The sequence below is a fragment of the Sturnus vulgaris genome, chromosome 20, assembly GCF_052056855.1.
Source record: "Sturnus vulgaris isolate bStuVul1 chromosome 20, bStuVul1.hap1, whole genome shotgun sequence".
Classification (NCBI taxonomy): domain Eukaryota; kingdom Metazoa; phylum Chordata; class Aves; order Passeriformes; family Sturnidae; genus Sturnus; species Sturnus vulgaris.
This window is the reverse complement of record NC_142262.1, coordinates 11,031,447-11,050,619: the sequence shown is the minus strand read 5'-3', so window position 1 is coordinate 11,050,619 and position 19,173 is coordinate 11,031,447. Positions and strand designations below refer to the sequence as shown.

At 52.9% G+C, this 19,173-nt stretch overlaps 1 protein-coding gene across 1 annotated transcript in view; it reads left to right on the top strand.

Annotated features, from left to right (window-relative positions):
- NTN1 (netrin 1) overlaps positions 1 to 19,173 on the top strand; it is an 87,094-nt gene that overhangs the window by 47,206 nt on the left and 20,715 nt on the right. Inside the window, exons 2-4 of the mRNA XM_014886853.2 lie at positions 1,743 to 1,931; positions 15,273 to 15,422; positions 17,774 to 17,827. Coding sequence (XP_014742339.1) covers positions 1,743 to 1,931; positions 15,273 to 15,422; positions 17,774 to 17,827 — 393 coding nt within the window. The remainder of the gene's footprint in view (positions 1 to 1,742; positions 1,932 to 15,272; positions 15,423 to 17,773; positions 17,828 to 19,173) is intronic.

Here is a 19,173-nt window from a genome sequence, read left to right as displayed (position 1 = left end):
GGCTGCTCCAGCAGGGCACAGCAGGCTGCTCTTCCTGAGCTTTCCGTGGAAGGGGAAAAGCCATGAGGGGGGACCCACAAGTGCCTGGTGCGTGCTCCTGTGCTGCTTTCAGCTGCTGAAAGTGCAGCTTCAGCACATGTGGGGCTGGGCCGGATCTGAAAGAGCCATTCCCTCTGGAGGCACGAGCGCTGTCTCCAGGCTCCCTCACGGCTGTGTCCTGTTGGGGACATGACAAAAGCTCCTGCAGGATGCTGGGCTCATCCCAGGAGGGCCAAACCACGGCTCAGAGCCGTGGCCCAGCTCCGTGGCAGGAGCCTCTCTGCCTCACGCCTGGCAAAGCGCTCCCGGGCCGCTCCTGTCACCATGGGCACGTTGGTGGCTGCTGCTCCTGCTCTGCCAGCCCTGCTGGGGACGTGAGGTTTGGCCTCTTGGTGCCAGCAGGAGGAATTCCGACGGCAGAGCACGGAGATGGCGGCTGGGGACGTGGGGACAGGGGTTCTGGTCTCCCCTGTGCTGTCATGGCGTGTGTCAGCTGGGGATTGTTCCTGAGAAACACTCCGGAGCTGCGCTGCCATTTTCTGGGCTGAAATTTGATAATTAAGCAAATACAGCGTGGCTTTGTGTTGGGAGAGCACCATAAGGTAAACAGGAAGGAATGAGGGATTAAGACGTCTGTCCTCTGAGGGAAGGTGACAAGCCCAGAGCTGTGACACCTCCGTGCCGAGGCGAGGGGCCCAGCTGTGGGCTGGCATGGCACAGCTGCATTGTTCAGGGGTGAAGAGCAAATAAAAGCCACGGGAAAAGAAAACAAGCTATAAAATTCTCAGCAAAGCCCAGAGCCCCAGCAACTGCCTCCTGATGGCCCTGTGACAGCTCTGGGGAGAGGCGGGCGAGGGGTCGAGCTTTTGAAGTCCCAGAGTCGTCCTTTGCGAAGGCCCCCTGTTAAAATAGGCCTGATGTTGACTTTAGGCTGCATTTGGTGGAGGAATTGGACAGCTCAGCCTCAGCAATCAAAGCAGGGGGGCACGTTTTGGAATTTGGCTAACTGGGTGTGGGATGGGGGATGCAGGGGCAGAATTGAGGATTATCAGCATGGTCAGGGCTGCAGGTGGGTGACAGAGCTGAGGGAGGAACCAGCTAGGAAGGTCTTGGAAAGGTACTCAGAGGTCAAATGTGTGTGTTTCAGAACTGGCGAGAGTGGGAATAGTGGGAAGGTCGGGCAGGTGATGATGGAAAGCCCTTCCCACAGGGACAGGAGGGGCTCTGAGGTGCAGGGGAGTGTGAGTTTCTCAGCAGTTCGGGGACCTTTGCACTGAGCAGTAACAACACAAAGTGAGAGTGGATGAGAAGGGAGATGAGCAGAGCTTCCATGGGGGAAAGTGCTTATGACAAAGCTGAAGGTGCCACAGGGGTTTGTGTGCTCTGTCCCCTAACCACGGTTGGGCCCCTGCCTTCACAGTCCCCCTAAAATCCCCACTGCGAGCCAAAGCCCTATTTAATGCAAGTCAGGCCAGTGAAATGTGGTCTTGGAAACCTCCTCGTGCCCTCCAAAAAGCCGGGCTCACCTCGCAGCACAGGTCAGGAAGGGATGTGCCTGAGCTTCCCACAGCCAGAGGTGCCACCATCCTGTGACCCCCCCCAGTCCGAAGGGCATACACAGAGGGGTTGGCAGCAGATCCCCGGGGTTGGCACCTCCCTCTTTGGACACAGATGTGACAATGTCCCCCTTTTGCCTCTCTCAGCTTGCAACTGCAACCTGCACGCTCGGCGCTGCCGCTTCAACATGGAGCTGTTCAAGCTGTCGGGCCGCAAGAGCGGCGGCGTGTGCCTCAACTGCCGGCACAACACGGCGGGCAGGCACTGCCACTACTGCAAGGAGGGCTTCTACCGCGACCTCAGCAAGCCCATCTCCCACCGCAAGGCCTGCAAAGGTACGGGGACAGCAGCGGTGGGTGGTGACAATGCTCAGCTCTTCCTTCCCCAGCCCCTCCCTGCAGCTCTGCTTCCACAGCTCTTCCCTCTCGCCGAGCTCCTCCTGCTCCCCCCTCTCCCAAACCGGTTTGGAATTGCTTTTTTTTGCCGTTTGGAATGACTTGTCATGCCCCCACATTCCCTGCCGTCACCTCTGCAGCCTCCTGGTGAGGACAAGGCCACCCACATCCCCTGCCATCACCTCTGCCTGCTCTGGGGACGAGGTCACGGAAATAGAAGCCCTCACTGCTGAGGAAGACTTCAAATTATTTTGGGGTTTATCACTTACAAATTGTGCTTCATCTGCTCCTACCTGGTCATCACTCTGCAAGGGCAGAGGGGCACAAAATCCCAAGTATGGGTGAGATGTAGAATTTAAATCGGCCTCCTCCAAGCCCTGTCTCCAGCTCCTACCCTTCAGGCAGAGCTGAGCCCACGCACAGAACTTGTCACTCCTGCGGACGAGGAGAGAACAGAAAAAGGGGAAACGAGTTTATTTTAAGCTCAGAGTATTTTGAGGTTTCCTCGTGTGGCCGTGGAGGCGAGCTGGGATTCAGCTGGGGCGGGAGCAGCAAGAAGAGCAAATCCTGCAAATGAACCCTTTTAACTCTCAGCTGCTGCTGGAAGAGATGGAAATCCTGAACCTGAGGTGCAGTGAAAGGAATCAAGCAAATATTCAAAAACCAGATTAGAAAATGCTGGGGTTTCCCACAGAAATCCTCATCTCTTTTCTCTCTAAAGATTCGTTTCAACAAGAAATTGAAAGCTTTTTGGCTTCAGATCAGTATTTTTGGCTGGGAAGTTTTGGGTCTTTAGCATTTTACATTTTTTTGTTTTCTTTTTTTTTCCTTACTGAAAACAGACATTTTTTGCCATAGCAGGAAAGAAATCGATTTTTCAGACAGTCCTACTCCCCCTTTTTGATCCTTGTAAAAATGATTCCAATGAGATTTTTTTGATATTTCCCAGGTGCTCATTCTTGCTTTTCCCAGCTCTCCTTCCTGCCAGGCAGTGGTTTCCTTCTCCTTTCTGACCCTCCTTGCTATCCCCTGGCCCTTCATTGTCACTGACAGCACCGAGTCCTGCTCAAAAACCTGGCCAGGTGACACTTGCATGTGGGAAACCTCGGAGCCATTCTGTGCCTCAGTTTCCCCAAGCAAGCACCCAGAAGCCATGGCTGGCCTCCAGGCGGTTCTCAGACTGAATTCCCCACTTGCAGCATCATTTTCTCTGTGAAATCCTCTTTGCAATCGCTCTGTTCTCCTGCTCTGTCTCCTCGAACCTCTACTGCACTTGAAGCTGGAGATGGCCAAATGTCCGCGCTTCTCCCACCCCCGTGGTTTGTGTCAAACCCGTGCCCATTGAGCTGCCAGGCATAAAGGGTTGTGGTAATTGTGCTGGCCACGGGCAGTGCCCACCTCGCAGCCCTTGAGCTCTATTTCCCAGCCCTCGAGGGGTTTTTGTGGGGACAAACCCCTGTCCCTACAGCAGCAGTGAAATGAAGCTCCCCACAGCACCGGCATCCCTCTGAAAACTCCTTTTCTCCAGCTTTGTTTATCACACGGTGGAATTTGTGTTCCCTCTGTTTTTCTCTCCTGACTCAGGGCTTGTGCTAAAATAACTGTTGAAAATGGGCAGGTTTAAAGCCAACCTTCCTATTTAACAGCTCCAGCCACCTCTTTGTTGATAGCTACATTCATTTACCATCTCACCAAACCAACACTCCCAGAGCCTCATCTCAACGGAATGTGGTTAAAATTAAGGAATTAACCATCCTGAGCTCCTGCCACCTTCCTCATCACTGCCTGCACCCAGCAGAACCATATTTTCTCTATAAAACCTGATTCTTTAATCCACCACATCACTCTGATCATGTCCCACACATAATAAATTTAAATAAAAGCATCTCAGAGAGCCACGGTGCCTTGGGAGCTGCTGAAGAGCTTGTGGCTCTCACCCACCCCAGCAAGATCTCGGCTGATCTCACAGCAAAAGCTCCATGAAAGAGCTGCCAGTGACATTTCTTCATTAACTCAACTCCATTTATTCAGCCTAACAGACTACGCTGCCTCTCCTATGCCTTGCATTCCTCATCTCCCACTCCATCCCATGCACGAGGTGCCTCAACTCACAACACATCAAACATCAGCAAACTAAAGAGGCTGGACTTGCATTGTTTGAAAGGGTTGGTTTGGGTAATTATGCAAAAACATGACACGGCAGAAATGCTTGTACAATGCCTCCTTCTTTTTAACTTCGAGAGAGAATTTCACAAACTTTTGCACATGTTGCCTGGCACGGGTGAGGCTCAGGCAGCAAAAGGTGAGCAGAAAACAGAGCTGAGAAACAGCCCCTGCTCAGCTCAGGGCTGCTTGTGTTTCCAACAGCCAAACCTTTAATAATTGATAAATAAAAGACTTTTCTAATGATCTGAAGTTCAGATCAGCAGTGCAGGTGAAGGCATAAAGAGCTGGGGTTTAAGGATGGGTTTCCCTCATGGCTAACAGTGATCCAGCCATGCCAGGTGCTTTGCTCTGTGTTTGCTTCCAGTGGTTTTCCTTGCAAAAATGATAAAAGCCTGGAAGTTGTCAGTGGCCAGAGATGCCCTGGGACAGAGCCACACCAGGCAGGCCATGACACAGAGGCTGCAAACCACAGGCAAAGGAATTGATGACAGATGGAGCAGGGATATTGCATGGAGTGGCAATGCTGGATGTGTGCCAGAGCCTGCCAGGCTGCAGCTGGGCATGGAGCTGGGCATGGAGGATGTGGCTGCTCTGGGTGGGTGGTCAGGCAAGCCCAGCCAGGGCTCCCCTGGCATTCCGAAGTCAGACTGCAGCTGATCCCTGCCCCAGCCACGGCTCCCGGGCTGGAGGAGCACGATGGTGCTGCTGCTCCTCCGCCAGGGGATGGGTGGGCTCATCCCAGCGGGCAGGATGCCCTTTGTCCTTGCAGGCACATCACACCCCCGCTGCTGGGGACTGTCCTGAGAAGCAACAAAACTCGGGGTATAAGGAATTTTCAGGTTCATTTTTTCAGACTCAGACAAAAACGAATTGTTCCTCCTTACTCCCTGGTTTTTGGGAAATCACCAAGAGCTCCCAGCACGCTGAAGCCCTGCTTGCAGTTCCTTCTGCTTTCCCTCTGCTCCAAATGATGTTGCAAGTGAAATTCCACATCTGGGTCCTGCAAACCCTTGTCCACCCTGCTCTGTCATGGGCCGCTGTAAATCAGGGCCCTGCTGTTGGTTCTTTTGATTAAATTCCCTCCTGATATTTGCCAGATTATTGGCACTAATGTAATTCCATTGGAGTAGAGAGTCTGCAGGGTTTTATAGCCTGGCTGTAAAACAGCTCTGCACTTCGGGGAGAGGCTTTGCACACTTTTTGATGAAAAGTTGACAAACGAGACGTGCTCTGAATGCACTTGTGCTGGGGCTGCCAGTACAAACCCCTCGTGCATGGGCAGGATTTAGCACCTGGAGAGGTCACATTCATCAGGGCTCAGTGTTTTGGGAGGAAATGGGATTGTCTGTGTGCTGGTGCTGCTGCAGCCTGGGGAGTTTCCCAGCTGTACTGGAGGATTTCATGCCTTGTGCAAACCCCAAAAAGCACTCCCAGCCTCCCTGCCCATCCTGGCCTGCACCCACCAAGGGTCAAGACATGACATTTGCATTTTGGAGGCAGTTTGGGCTGGAGCAGAGGGAGATGAGATCTGACCCCATGGGCTCAGCCTCCCGGCCTTGATTTCATGGGTGCAGGTAAAGGGTTTTTTCCCATGCAGTCACAGGAATTGAATGGGGGAGAACCCGAACCCCTTTGGCTCTGGGCGCTGCTGGAAGAGCACCCGGTGACAGGGACAGAGGCACCGGTCCCCGTCTCTCTAGTGACTATAGAGGGAGCTGCGTGACCAGCTTAGAGCTGAGAGCTCATTCCCTGGAGGCTGGGCCAGGGGAGATGGAACCTCTCTGTTCCTGCTGCTGGGTCCTGCTGGGAAGTTGAGGTGCAGGGGGAACACGCACGGCAGAGAGCGGAGTCTCAGAATGGTGCCACTGCCACCAGAGGTGTCCCACTGCTGGTGTCCTGGTGTGGGATAGGGACACCAGTCTGAGACACCAGTCTGTCCATGCTTCCAGTTGTGGTCAGCATCCCTCCAGCCTCAGAGATGTCTCCTGTCCCCATGGTCCCCGAGGCACACCTGGATGGGGCAGACAAGCTCACAGCTGAAGCATGCCAAAGACACTGGGATGGCCTGGCTGGATCCCTGCTCCAGGGCTCCAGGGCCAGCAGGGCCACAGTGGTGGCTCCTGCAGGGCTCTGTCCCCAGCCTTTCCTCACTGCAGGTCTCTGCTGGGACCAGCCCAGCTCCGCCCTTGGGGTCACCTCAGGAGGGGCTGAAGAAGGACATGCTTCCCTCTCCAGAGCTGCCTCATTTTGATGCCCTTCTCTCCTGGTTTTAAGGCGAAGTCCAAGGCAATACTTCCCAGGAATTCACCCCAGGGGGTTGTCCTTAATGGTCAAACTTCCCTCCCTTCCTTTCCTCGTTTTTCTCCTCTTTGGATTCCAGCTGGAGCTGCTGAGATGAGAGAGGAGCCAGCTCCTGGTACTGGCAGGGCTTGGGTTGGGCTCTTGTGTCAGGGCTCGGAGAAATCACATCCCTAGAGAAATTCCCAACTTCCCAGGCATTGATCTGCCAAGCACAGACTTTAATTTCTCCCCAGGACTGTGAGGATTCTCTTCCACTGCCACAAGAACGATTTTCTAGTTACATTTCCCTCCTGCATTTGTCACCCCTTCCCAACGGCCCCATAATTCCTTATATCCATATTATTGCAAGCCCTGAGAGCTGATTTATGGCTTCTGCATCTAAAACTTGTCATCACAACCCCCAGACACACACAGACCATCGGAGAAGGGCTCTAGAAATGCAGCTTTAAGCTGTCCATGCTCACAGGTCACTGTGGGAGTGTCCTTGGGCAGCACAAGAGGCTCAAGTGCCTCCAAGTGTCACCTCCTCTATGGCACCACCAGGACCCTGGGCAGAGCTGCACCATTCACTCACCTGGGCTGGAAGGATCCCAGAGGAAAGAAGGGACATGAGCATTACTGAAACTCTTACGCTGTTCTGAGTTTGTAGAAGGAAATCATGGAAAAGCAGTGATTTTTTTGTTCAAGACTCAAGCTCAACACAAGGCATCTCCCAGCCCATGCCAGCTTTTTAAAAATCCATTAAAATCCACATTTTAATGATGGATGAGCAGACACATCAAATTAGGCAGCTCCCTCTCTGTGAGGCAGAGTGGGCAGTTTACTGAGCTGTGGAATTCAGGGCAAGACACTGCTGAATCCAGGGAGCCGTGAGGAGAATGGAGGAGGCTGCTCCAGAGTCCCTTGGAAGGAGCTGGAATCTCCATTGGCACCTGGACAGCACCTTAGCACCCTGAGAGGAGAGACACAGCTCACAGCTGAGTCCCGAATCCATGGCAGATGTGTGCATGATCCAAGTGAATAGGAAAAGTGGACAGCATTGATTCCCTGACAAGAGCTGGCTCTGCATTCCCGAAAAATCACATGCTGGCAATGCTGGTGCCCAGGAGGGGTTTACTGGATAAATTGGGGGCCGGCCACCTTCCAAACAGGGGTTTGGGTTTCCAGCACAGAAACATCCAGGAGCAATCCCGGAGGGCAGGTTGGGATGTGGTTTGTCAGAAGTGGCGACACAATAGAGGGGAATTTGCGCCCTATTAAGAAAATAAAACCAGATTAAACCCCAGCTCTCCATCGCTGGTCTCAGACTAAGGACAAAAGTTGCTAAATTCACTTGCACAGCCAGACCTTTGCATATCCACGAGACAGAGGAAAGAAAAGGAATAATTTGCCTTCCCCATGAATGTTTTCCAATAATTGAGATAATTTCCTGCTTCAGACCAGTTCTCAGGAGTGGAAAGTGCTTCGGGCTCTCAGATCCTGAGAATTAAACCCAAGCTTATTCCTGCTCATCCCCACACTCTGGTTTTCAGTGTACTAAAATGAAAAAGTTTTGGGTTTTGGTTTTTTGTTTTGTGGGGTTTTTTTTTTTTCTGGTAGGAAAGGATTTATTTTCCAGTTAAACAGATGCTTCTCAGAGCATCACAGAGGAGGGGCTGGGATTTGTGCCACAGGAGCTCTCACTGGGATTTCTCCCTGCTCTTGGGGTGTTGGGGACTCTCCCCTCTGTGGATGCTTTGGTGTTCTGTGGGGGCTCTGCACACCAAAAGGATCCTTTTCTGCAGAGCTTTTCCAGATTCTCCCTCACCATCCCCACTGCCTCCTTTCCCGAGGCTTGTGGCAACCTCATTATCCCTGAGCTTTCTGCTCCGTTGCCAGATTTGATTTTTATTATTAGTGGGAGAATGCACTTGTAGGAACCTCGTTTCCTCCAGAGCCAGGCTAAAAACCCATCAGGAAGAGAAAAACTTTGCCTCTTTTTTTTTCCCTTCAATAACAGCATTTCCAACCCACTCTTCCTCGTGCAACATCTCCCATGAGAGCAGGGGGAGCTGGGTTTGTTTTAGATCCATGAGGCCACTGAGCTGCTGCTCTTGGCCTGGCCAGAGCTTCCCCTGCAGGTCTGACATTTTTGATGCAAAAATCAAAGGGATCACATCCTCCACGATAAAAACCAAGTCTTTCCAGTAAAGTGAGGTGGAGAAAACCCCAGTGCTTCATCTCAGCATCCCTGGCATCTTCTCCAGTCATGCTGGAATCACGTGGAAAGTGGAGCTCTCAGTGGACAGAGGAAGTTTTAACAATTTTGGAGAAAGGGAATTTTCCAGCATTTGGGGAAGTGCTGCGATAATTGTCCCATTGTGTGTCACTGATGCCTGCCCACAGTGCCCCTGCCCAAAAAGTGGATTTATTGCCGGGGTTCCAAGGCCCCTCTGGATTAACAGCAACTCCAGCTCAGTGGAGGCTTTGTGGCCCCGTCTGTTCCTTGTTATGGAGAAGACAAAGCCAAGGTCTAATCTGTGAAATTTGGCCCAAACTGCAGGGCACCAAAGCCCTTGGCTCCCCCGAGTGCCAGTCCAGGAGGGGAAACGGGAGAGCCCTGAGAAGGGGCGTGGGAGGAGGGACAGCAGGAGACACCCAGGGATTGTTTGGCTCTGCTCAATAAAAGGAGGAATTCATGTTCTGCTGGCAGGAAACCTTTAAATCTCCAGGAGAATGTGCTGAGGGACATTGAGCATGAACATGATCCTTTGGAGGGCTAAATCCAGCTCCCAATGTGCAGACAGGCTGAGGAGCTCATGGCAGAGCAGCTAATGGTTAATATTGAGTCATTTTTGGTATTCAGAATTAGCACAGGGACATTTCCACCCCTGCTTCTGCTTTGCAAACCAGCTGGGGCCAGACTGGGTGGGTACATCCCCAATTCCAGCTTCTCTTCCCTAGAAGTCCGTGGGATTTGCAGGACGTGCTGCCCGTGCTGGAGATGCTCTGGCAGTGCCTGTGGGCTCTTCCATCCCCACGGGATGTCCCCAGAGCCAGCACAAACCTCTCCTCAGCACTGAGGTGCACAGGTTCAGCTCAGACTTCCCTGATCCATGGACAAATAACCAGTATAGGTATCCAAAGGAAGGAGCCCTGCTTGTTTTGAATTGATTTCCCAAAGACAGGAGCCAAAGAAAAGCTGTGAAAACATCCTGTCCTCCTTGGGACTACTTCAAGGTCGCCTCTGGCATGGATTTCAGCAAGGAGGGACACTCCAGGAATTCTCACACCTTGAGTTCCCTGGCAAGATGTGTTCAGATAGAGCAGGATTTAAAGTACCTGAGCTGCTAAAGACAGTGGAGCAGGAAAAAAGAACAACTCTACAATAACAAAAAAAACCTCACTTAAGTAATAATGCCAGAACCACCCCTCTAAACACTAAACCACAAGGTTAAGTGAGACATGTTTGCTGCATCAGGATGCGATTGAGGCAACAGGAGAATTTAAATTGAATTTGTTTTGACATTTTGACAACAAATCTGGGTTTGTTGAGGTTTTTTTCAGCAGAAGTTTTCTGTAGCCACATTTTTTTTACTCCTGTTGAAATCTTTGGAGGAAAGAAGGGAAGCAACCAAAGAGAAGCAATTTTTGGCCATGATTCTGGAAAAGCATTTTAAAGCCTGGTTAAATATAGATGTGCACCTAAGGCACATTGGCTACCTGGGATTGAATTTGTATTTAAAACTGAGAGTGATTTCGGAATTCAGGAGTCTTCATCAATGATTATTGCTAATTAAGGGTTTTTTTTTTTAGTTTAATGCATTGTTGGGTTCCTGCTCAGTCCAGAGGCTGGATCAAACCCTGTGGGCTTTCTGTTCTGGGTGACAAGAGGAAATCTGGACACCCTGGCAAACCTGGCTTTTTTTTCTTGTCCAGGCAAAAGCATTTTTCATCGCTCTTAAAACCTCCCAAGGAAGCAGCTTCCCCGAAAACAGGAAGATGCTAATTCTCCAAAAATGCAGATCTTTTCAGGCACCTTCTCCATAAAGGTCACAGCTGAGGAGAGCTGAGCCTGGAGATTTATCCCTCTGTTTACCTTCCACCGCACGTGTGTGGGGCAGGATTAGCGGCTGGGAATACCTCCGGCCCGAACACCGGGGGTGCGAAAATATTTGCATTTTTGTCGTGCTATTTGTCAATCTTCAGTGGGGCAGAACCATCTCAGCAAGTTCAACCACCTGAACTGAAAAAACGTGGGGTTTTTTTATCCCAAGCACGGCCCCAAGATGTTTCCAGGTGTTTTTTTAGCCTCAAACCTGAGCTGAAGCACAGAAAGGCATCGCTGGCTCGGCTGGGGTGGGCGATGCTCTGCCTCAGCAGGTTTGTACAGAAAATAGGGGCTGATTTGGAAGCTCCAGACAGAGCTATAAAAGCCCACGGCAGCCAGTTCTGCAGAGCCTGGCCCCGGGGGAAATCTCCTGGCTGCAGGCGGTGAGGAGCTGCCTGGCAGCGCTTATATCCGTATATATATTAATCCCAGCTAATGTAACTACAGATGTTCTCATTCAGAGCCCTATCTAATCCTGTTGGGCCCTTGCCATGGTGTCTCGTAGCAGGAGTTCTACGAGTTAATTACGTGCGGTGCAAAGCAGCGTTTCCTTTTATCATTGAAAAGGTTGCCTTTTCAACGCCCTCAATGTCCCTTTGTTGCTGGGCTTTAAGGAGCAGTGAAGAGGAGCACCTGTCTGACCTTGCCGGCGCTGTGCATTGCTTGGCAGCCCTCCACCGTCTCTTGGCAAGGCGTTCCCAATCTTTTCCGTGGGTGCTCTCCGTGCCTTTCACTCCAGCTCCCAGCTGAAGACGAGCTATTGATTTCTATAGTGCCCTGATATGAATTCAGAGTTTCTCTCTCCCCCTTTCACAGCACAGCCTCCCATCTTGTGGCTCTTCTGAGCTCTGCTGCAATCAGCCAGATGTTTCATTGACTCCCAGATCTTTTCCTGGAGTGGATGCAGTTAATTGGGACCCTTCAGTATGGATGAGCCATCCTGTTCCCTCCTTCCAATTATGCCTCCTTCTGCACTCCGGATTTTGGCTGCTCTCCCCTCATCCACTCGGCCACTTTGGGTCTGTCTCGCAAAGAGCGACGTGGTCTCCTCACATCTGGAGCAGCAAAGCTCAAGGTGCTCACCTGGGAGTGCTCTCAGCTCCCTGCTTTCCAGGCCATGGTTATTTAATAGGGAAAATCAGCTTCTAGGAGCAGAGGCACCCCGACTGCTGCCCTCATTTCCCGTTAAAACCTCCCCAAAGATTCCTGCTCCTTGTTTTCTCCTGCGCAGCCATTTTTTCAACCAAAAAATAACTTCATTTTCCACAAGGAATTCCTGGTCGTCTCTGCCATAGACACTCACCATAATTTTTTCTTAAAGGTTTTCTGAAAAACCGAGATCCTGAGAGTTATTTCCCTTCCCCCTGACAGAGTGCAGACACGCCTTTTTCTTGCTCCAGCATCATCCTCGTTTGCTTCTCTCCTATCTCACCGTACCCTCTATGGGGTGATTCTTTCAAGCAAGGTATGAGGCAAAACCACGTGTTATCCTCCTTATCATCTCCCGGGATGTCGCAGGCACTGTCCTGTCCTGCTCACAGAGGTGCCCTCAGCTCTGGTGCCTCGAGGGCTCTGCCCAGTGCAGGGCAGTGCTGAATTTCTGCACCTCGGTGGGTGATGAACAAATCCACACATCCTTGCACCCAGGGAAGTTCAGGGATGAAAGCCAGGGAAGTTTAGGAATGCAGACCTGTTCTGTGAGCCCCAAGGTGCCCATGGGAAAGGCAGCAGCGATGCCAAGGGGGCGTTTGCACCAATCACCCCCCCACTGGCATCCTGGGGCAGGCTTCCCTCAGTGTGGGGTTACAGCCCAAAGGAATTTGGACTGGCTTGGAAAAATCAGCATCAAGCACCAGCAGCCCGGCCCTCCATGGCTGGAGAAGGAGAAGAGCCTGTAATTGCTGGCTGCAAGTGTTTGCACTGGCCGGGGAACTGTAAATTACCTTTAATTGCTCCTAATTGCTGGCGCTGGTTCAGTTTCTCGAGGACAGGGACAGCAAATCCACATCTGCAGACATGGCGAGAGCACCTCCTGCCTCCCCGCGCCGGGAGCTGCTGATTCCCAGAGTTTTGGGAAGACGGACAAGGCAGGACGGGCTCGGGGCCCCAGTGCGACGCTGGGGACCGGGGGCACAGAGCCCGTCCTGCACCCAGAGAGGATTTTCCCCACGGTGTGGCAGAGCGAGCTGGCACAGATCGGCCGGGATATCATCCCGGTGCAATCCTGCCCACGGGCCCGTGACCCAGACCCTCTGGCACTCGTGTCCTCTGTGCCACCCTGGGCACATCTCACACGGGGACATCAGAGTCCTCACAGGAGCCCGGCCTGGGGAAACAGGAGACAACCTCAGAGAGATTCGGCTGTAGAAATAAGCCCGGCAGTTCTGGCCCAGCTCTGCCGAGCCGCTCCTCATGAGGGAAGGGAGCAGCAGCATTGCGATTTATTTATTTATGTATGTGCTGTCCAAAGAGCGTTCTGTGCTGTCAGCCCGGCCTCCAAGAGCCTGAGCCTGGGGATCTTACTCATCACCAAGGCTTTTTTTTTCCTCTTTTCCCTCTCTGGTCCGAGCGGTCCCACTGAAATGAGGGCGATCTGCTCACGTGGAGGGGATTCCTCACAGGATGGGCTCTGCAGCGATGCCTGAAGCAGCTCCGGAGGGGACGCCTGAAACACAAAGTGTGTTCGTCCCCATCCTCCTGCCCTTTGCCTCTTCTTGGGAAACCCTTCCCTGATTTGCTTATTTTTGTATTAACTCCAGACTCTCTGCTCTTCTTTAACTCTTTTCTCTCCTATTCCTCCTTCAGGCCTTTGCTTAACGTGTTTTTATTTCCTCTCCCCCAGCATTACCTGAGCCATCCCTTGGGGCTGCAGCGTGAAGGTTTTCCCACCTAAGCCTCCCTCTGCTCATCACCAGCCACACTGATTTCACGTTAAAACTTTTCCAATCTAAATTAGCTCTAGAAAAGGAGATTTCTGCTGTGGGCAGGTTTGCAATCAGCCGTTTCCCAGAGGGTGCTCAGGGCAGGGGACAGAGTGAGACTTTTAATCAAAAACCCCAAATCAGAAGTGTTAGAAAACGAGGAGAAAAGGAGCAAAAGCTTTGTTGGTTTCTTGAGGGTTTTTTTTCCCCTCTCATGTGAAAAATCATCAGGTTTTGTCAAGGCTCTGTCTCTTCCCACCCAGGATGGTGGGGTTAGGGCTGGTGGCAGTTTGCTGGAGCTCTGGGATGTCCCCAGGGAGAAGTTGGACATCCCAGATAATCCCAGTGCTCCAGGCACCATCCAAGCCCTGCTGGGCAGGGATCAGCCTGGGAGCTGCTGGTGCAGGGAGCAGGATCGTGCTGGGGAGGCTTGGAGGGAGCCACCACCAAAACCAAACACCAAAACTTGGAAACCCAAAACCAATGTGGGATGCGGTCTGCTGGCCCCAAATGAGGCAGATTTAGGGTCTTTGAGAGCCAGGGGCGTGCAGAACAAACCAAGCAGCCCTGCAGGGTCCAGGAAAAGCCCTCTTGGGAGTGATGTGCCGACTTTGGGGGGTTTAAAGTCACTGGTGCCCATGGGGACACTCGCCCTGGCCCCCAGGACAGCCCCCTCCAGGGCCCAGGCAGTGGGACAGGTTTCCCCCAGCCCCTGTTTCTGGCAGGCAGCTCCCCTGAGGGGCTGGAGGAGACCAGGATCAGTGCTCCCCAGGGAGGGATTTGGCTGGCTCCTTCCCGGGGATGCTGCAGAAGAAAAGGAAAGCTTTCCTGCCTGCCTGCCTGGCCCTGCCACCGCTCAGCAGGGGCAGCCCACAGTCTGGCACGGCACTTGCAGCTCTTAGAAATCAGGGCTGTTAACAAATGTGCGAGGCCGTAATCCTTTTGGAGCAGTGATGATAACAAGCCCTGATGCTTTTTTCTTTCTTTTTTTTTTCCCTTTTCTTCTTTTTGCCTCTTTTTAAAATTATTATTATTATTATTTTATTTTTTTCCCCAACAGCTGCACCGGTAAAGTCCCACTGTGGGAAATGAGATGGTGAATGTTTTCAAGTGCAGTATTTACATCCCCTGCCAAATCCTTCACATCTGCCCAGCTCTGCCGTCAAGGCTGCATCCATCTGGCCGGGAACAGCAGGTCCTCCAGCCCGCCTGCATCCCACAAGGGCATTTCCTTCCTGTGCCCGCAGTGTCAGCTGCCAGGGATGCTGCTCAGCGGGAAGGGCTCGAGCGAGAGCTCTGAAAGGAATGGGTTGATTTTTCTTGGAGTGCACGTGGAATGAATTCCCAAGCGATTGATTCCTGCCGGAGCAGAAACCTCTGTACCAGCCCTGCCGCCGCTCCCGGGAGCCCAGGGGGTTTGGAGCTGCTGGCTGGGGGCAGTGGGTGCTGCTCCCCCGCCTTTGAATCCTGCAAACCCCTGATCCCAGCGCTCATGGGGTGAGGAGCGGTGTCCGTGGGATCCATGCCCACGCTGCCCCCAGGATCAGCCATCCCGGCTGCGCTTCTATCTCTACAGCGGGGCTGTGACAGGGCCACCCCTCTCCAGCACTGTCCCCTCTGTGCCCAAGCGCTGTCCCCCAGCCCCTGTGCCAGGTGCCAGCTCTGTTTCAGGTCATTCCGGGGGCTTTGCCGGAGATGCAGAGCCAGCGGCAGAGAAGGTGGAGCCGTGCCGGGGGAGCTGCCCCGCTCCCCGGTGATGCCACCCGTGCCCTCCCCTGACCCTGCTGTCGTGTGTCCCCGCAGAGTGCGATTGTCACCCCGTGGGTGCCGCCGGCCAGACCTGCAACCAGACCACGGGCCAGTGTCCCTGCAAGGACGGCGTCACCGGCATCACCTGCAACCGCTGCGCCAAGGGCTACCAGCAGAGCCGCTCCCCCATCGCCCCCTGCATAAGTAGGTGGATCTTCTTTCCGTGTCTGGGGAGTAGATGTTTTAACCCTTAAAAACGTGCCCGAGCCACTGCCCAGGCCGGGGTCTGCTGAACCCCACCAACTGCCTGGGGACCCCTGCCCTCCACTCTGCCCAAACTTGGTCCAAAATCCACAGCAGCTTCCAGCAGCTCACCTGCCTTGTTGAGCAGGTTCTGTGAGTGCATCCACAGCCAAGTTTGCTGTGAATTCAGTTTTGCTTCATGGAACAGGGGTGCCACATCAGGGCTGCATACTAAAGCAGATCACTACAAACAGGCTTTTCTCTCCAAAATCAGGCTGTGCTGCACTGGCACAGAGCTTACATCACAGGAGCTGCTCCTTTGATGGAGTTGCTGTCACAGCTGAGAGCACCTGGATTGCTGAAAGGGCTCTTGCACTCATACAACTCTCCCAGAAACACGGATGGTTTTACTGTTGGCTTCCTTGGCTTTGCCTTTCAATTTGCCTTCCCAAGGCTGCTCTCACCCTCTGCTCTTGACACAACAGCAGAAGCACCAGGTACAGCTCCCAAAATGCCCCCATTGCAGCCTCTGCTCTGCAAACACCTCGATCCCCTCAGCCCCCCCTGAGCTCTCACCACCTGGGAAGTTGGGGTTTAATCTTGTGCCCCTCTCTGCTGCCTCTGGGGTTTGCTGCTGTTGGATCTTCCAGTGGCTCATGCACCTTGTGAGACATCTCCACCTGCCCTAATGAAACATAGCACCAAAATTAGTGTGCCTGGGATGGGATGGGATGGGATGGGATGGGATGGGATGGGATGGGATGGGATGGGATGGAGGAACTGCTCCCCTAAGGGTGATTCCCTGTTGCTAAAAGGAGAAATACACCCAATAAGAAAAGTGAAGGTTGAAATAATCAAGCCTTTGTTGGGAATCCACAATCTGCTCTCACACTGTTCCCCCTTCTCAGCATGGCCATTGCCAAATTCTGGGGCAGAGACCCTTTCTCCACCTTCTCCTGTTGAAGAAAACATACATTCCAGGGTGGTTTGGGGTCACTTGAGATTCATTTTTCCCCATGTCGCAATGGGACAGCAAGAGCCCAAAGCAGATGCTTGTTGTCCCCAAGACCTCCAGCCGTGGCTCCAGTCTGCTCTGCAGCAAGTGTGCACAAAGGTTTATCATTAATCATTCCCCAAGGCCAGGGGAAATCAGAAAGTAAATTGTTCCTTGCATCAGCTCCCTTGGGATTCATGGCACTAAATAAAGACAGCCCCAGGATTTCAACATGGCCCATCCAGGCTTCGGGGCTGGGCACAGTCTCTCTCTGATTTACCACTGCTCATAATTCCCTGTTCCCAGAGCTCTGTAGCCACGAAAAGAACACCTTTGGGAAGGAGTGAAACCCCTGTGGGGTCTGTGCCAGGCCAGGCATGAGCACCCCCCAGCCCCAGCGTTAGGATGGCTGTGCTGGCTCTCAATGCTGCCTGGCCATGCACCGTGCCTTGTGCTGTGTTTAACTGCAGGAAGGTGAGTGACCCCAAAAATCACCCAATGCTGATTGGGCTGCAGCCCTATGAGCTGCTGTCACACACCCCAGCACACCCTGCCTTGGTGGCCATGCATTTTTCTGAGAACACAAGCAGAAAGAGGCAGATGCCCACTCCCAGCTCATGCCTAAATTCCACTTTCAAAGTGGACTGGTGGGGTGTTCCCCCACCAGGATTCCCAGGAATGCACAGAAATGCCAGCACCATGCCCTAAATGCAGGAAGGACATCCAAGGGGAGCATCCTGCAAAACTGGGACCAAACAGCTCCCTCCATCCTCTCAGCAAACACAGCCAGGCCTGGGAATGAATATCCAGAGCATGATGTGGTTTCAGCTCTGCAGAGTTGGCCCCAAATCAGAGCCAGGGACCAGGGAATTGGCACCAGATGTGTTTGTGTTTCCTTTAAATGTGGGAGGCACCCCTTGCATCCCAGCAGAGCAGCAGTGCTGTACCTGACCCCTGCCTCTCACCAGGGGAGCACCAGCACTGCCTCCGACGTGTGTGACAGCAGCTGGAGGGGACACCCCAGGGACAGGCAGTGACAGCAGCCCACAGGGGCTGGGCACAGAGCAGCACACAGCCAAAAGCCAAATTTTTTTTCTTAAAAACCCCCTTTGCAACACCCTCGAGGGATGCCTGGTTCCTCAGTTCCCGCTCTACTGGTTTGGGGGCTCTTGCTGGGGGTCGTAGCTGGGAACCCTCCTTGCTGGCAAACATGGGTGGGAAGGGAACCTGCAGCATGTGCAGGCTCTTTGGGGTTTGGAATAATTTGCTCCTCCTTTTGTCTCCTCCCTGCTCCCGTGTGCCCCTGGCTGTCCTGCAGAGATCCCGGCTGCTCCACCCACCACGGCCGCCAGCAGCTCAGAGGAGCCTGCAGGTACGTTCACTTCTTTTGGATCATGTGCTAAATGTCTCTTCAGCAATCATTTCCCTGGACATAAATCGCCCCAAAGGCATAAATCCTGTTGTTTGTACAGGGATAAGTGGTTTCCTTCTTGCCCGAATGTGTTGGAAACACGTGTGCAGCATCCTGAGAGACTGGTGTTCCTCGGAGTGCAGGAGGTTTTCCTGCTGAATCTGTGAGCACAGGAGGGTTACCCAGTGTTGGATCCAAGTGGAACCACGACTGTCCCCCCGTGTCACCGAGGGACTCCTCTGTTGCCAGTTCCCTCGTGTCAGGTGGCTCTGACCAGGGGATGTCAGCAGGAGCCAGAGGGTCCCAGGAAAGGCTGACGTGTCCTGTGCTGCTGCCTGGAGGTTCCCGGGGTATTTGAGCCCCAGCTGTGAAGGACAGGAGATGTAAAAGCTGTTTACTTTTGTCTCAGTGACGCAGGAGGGTTTATAAATGAAGGAGTTTGTACTTAAAGTGGTGGATGTCACCTTGGATTGATCCCTGAGCCAAGTCCTGTGGCAGGGATTGTCAACACGGCTGTGTGCTCAGGAGCAGCCCCTGGCTGAGAAACCCAGGGAGCAAAGGGACACCTTCAGTCCCCAGTGTCACGGGAAGGTTGATCCTAGGAGTTCTGTGGGGCTGATTTAAGGGATAGGTTTCACCCTGTGCAAATGGGAGAAGGGCTGCTTAGGGATCTAAAGCCCAACTGAATTTGCATAGAGCCAATAACTGAGAACATCCCAGCAGCGTTAGAGCCCTTCTTTAGCTGAGGAGCCCTGGCTGGAGGCTGGGAGTGGATTATCCATGCTCTGGGAGTTATGAGAAGTGTCTGGACAGTGCCTTGTGCATCCCTGTGTCTCTGGAGGGCCAGATGTCCCCATTCCCTGCCCAGAGGGACCAGGCACCAGGGCATCCCACCAGGATCCACCTCCCACTGAAAGTCCAGTGAAGGCTGAGCCAAGCGGAGCAATCCAACAGGCCCAGAATCCCATCATAATTCTTCTCACTGGGATTTTATTGGAGTTTTTAAGCACTGCTTTGTCCAAGGAGCTTGAACCCTTCATATTTCATCCCTTTTCCTCGACAGGGAGCATCCAGCAGTGCTGTGTCTTGGCATCTCTCAGCTCCTACCTCCACCCTGCTGAAATCTGTAGGGTTTTTGACAAACCCCTAAATCAGTGTCTGTGAGTCAGAGCTCCCATGCTATGGGAGAAAAAGGGTTTGGAAACAAGATGGAAAAAGCAATTAGTGTGAGACATTGAGTGCAGCCAATTGTGGGAGAGGTGCTGCTCTATTTCCTGTGGCCTCATGGGACAGAAAGTGGCCAAGAG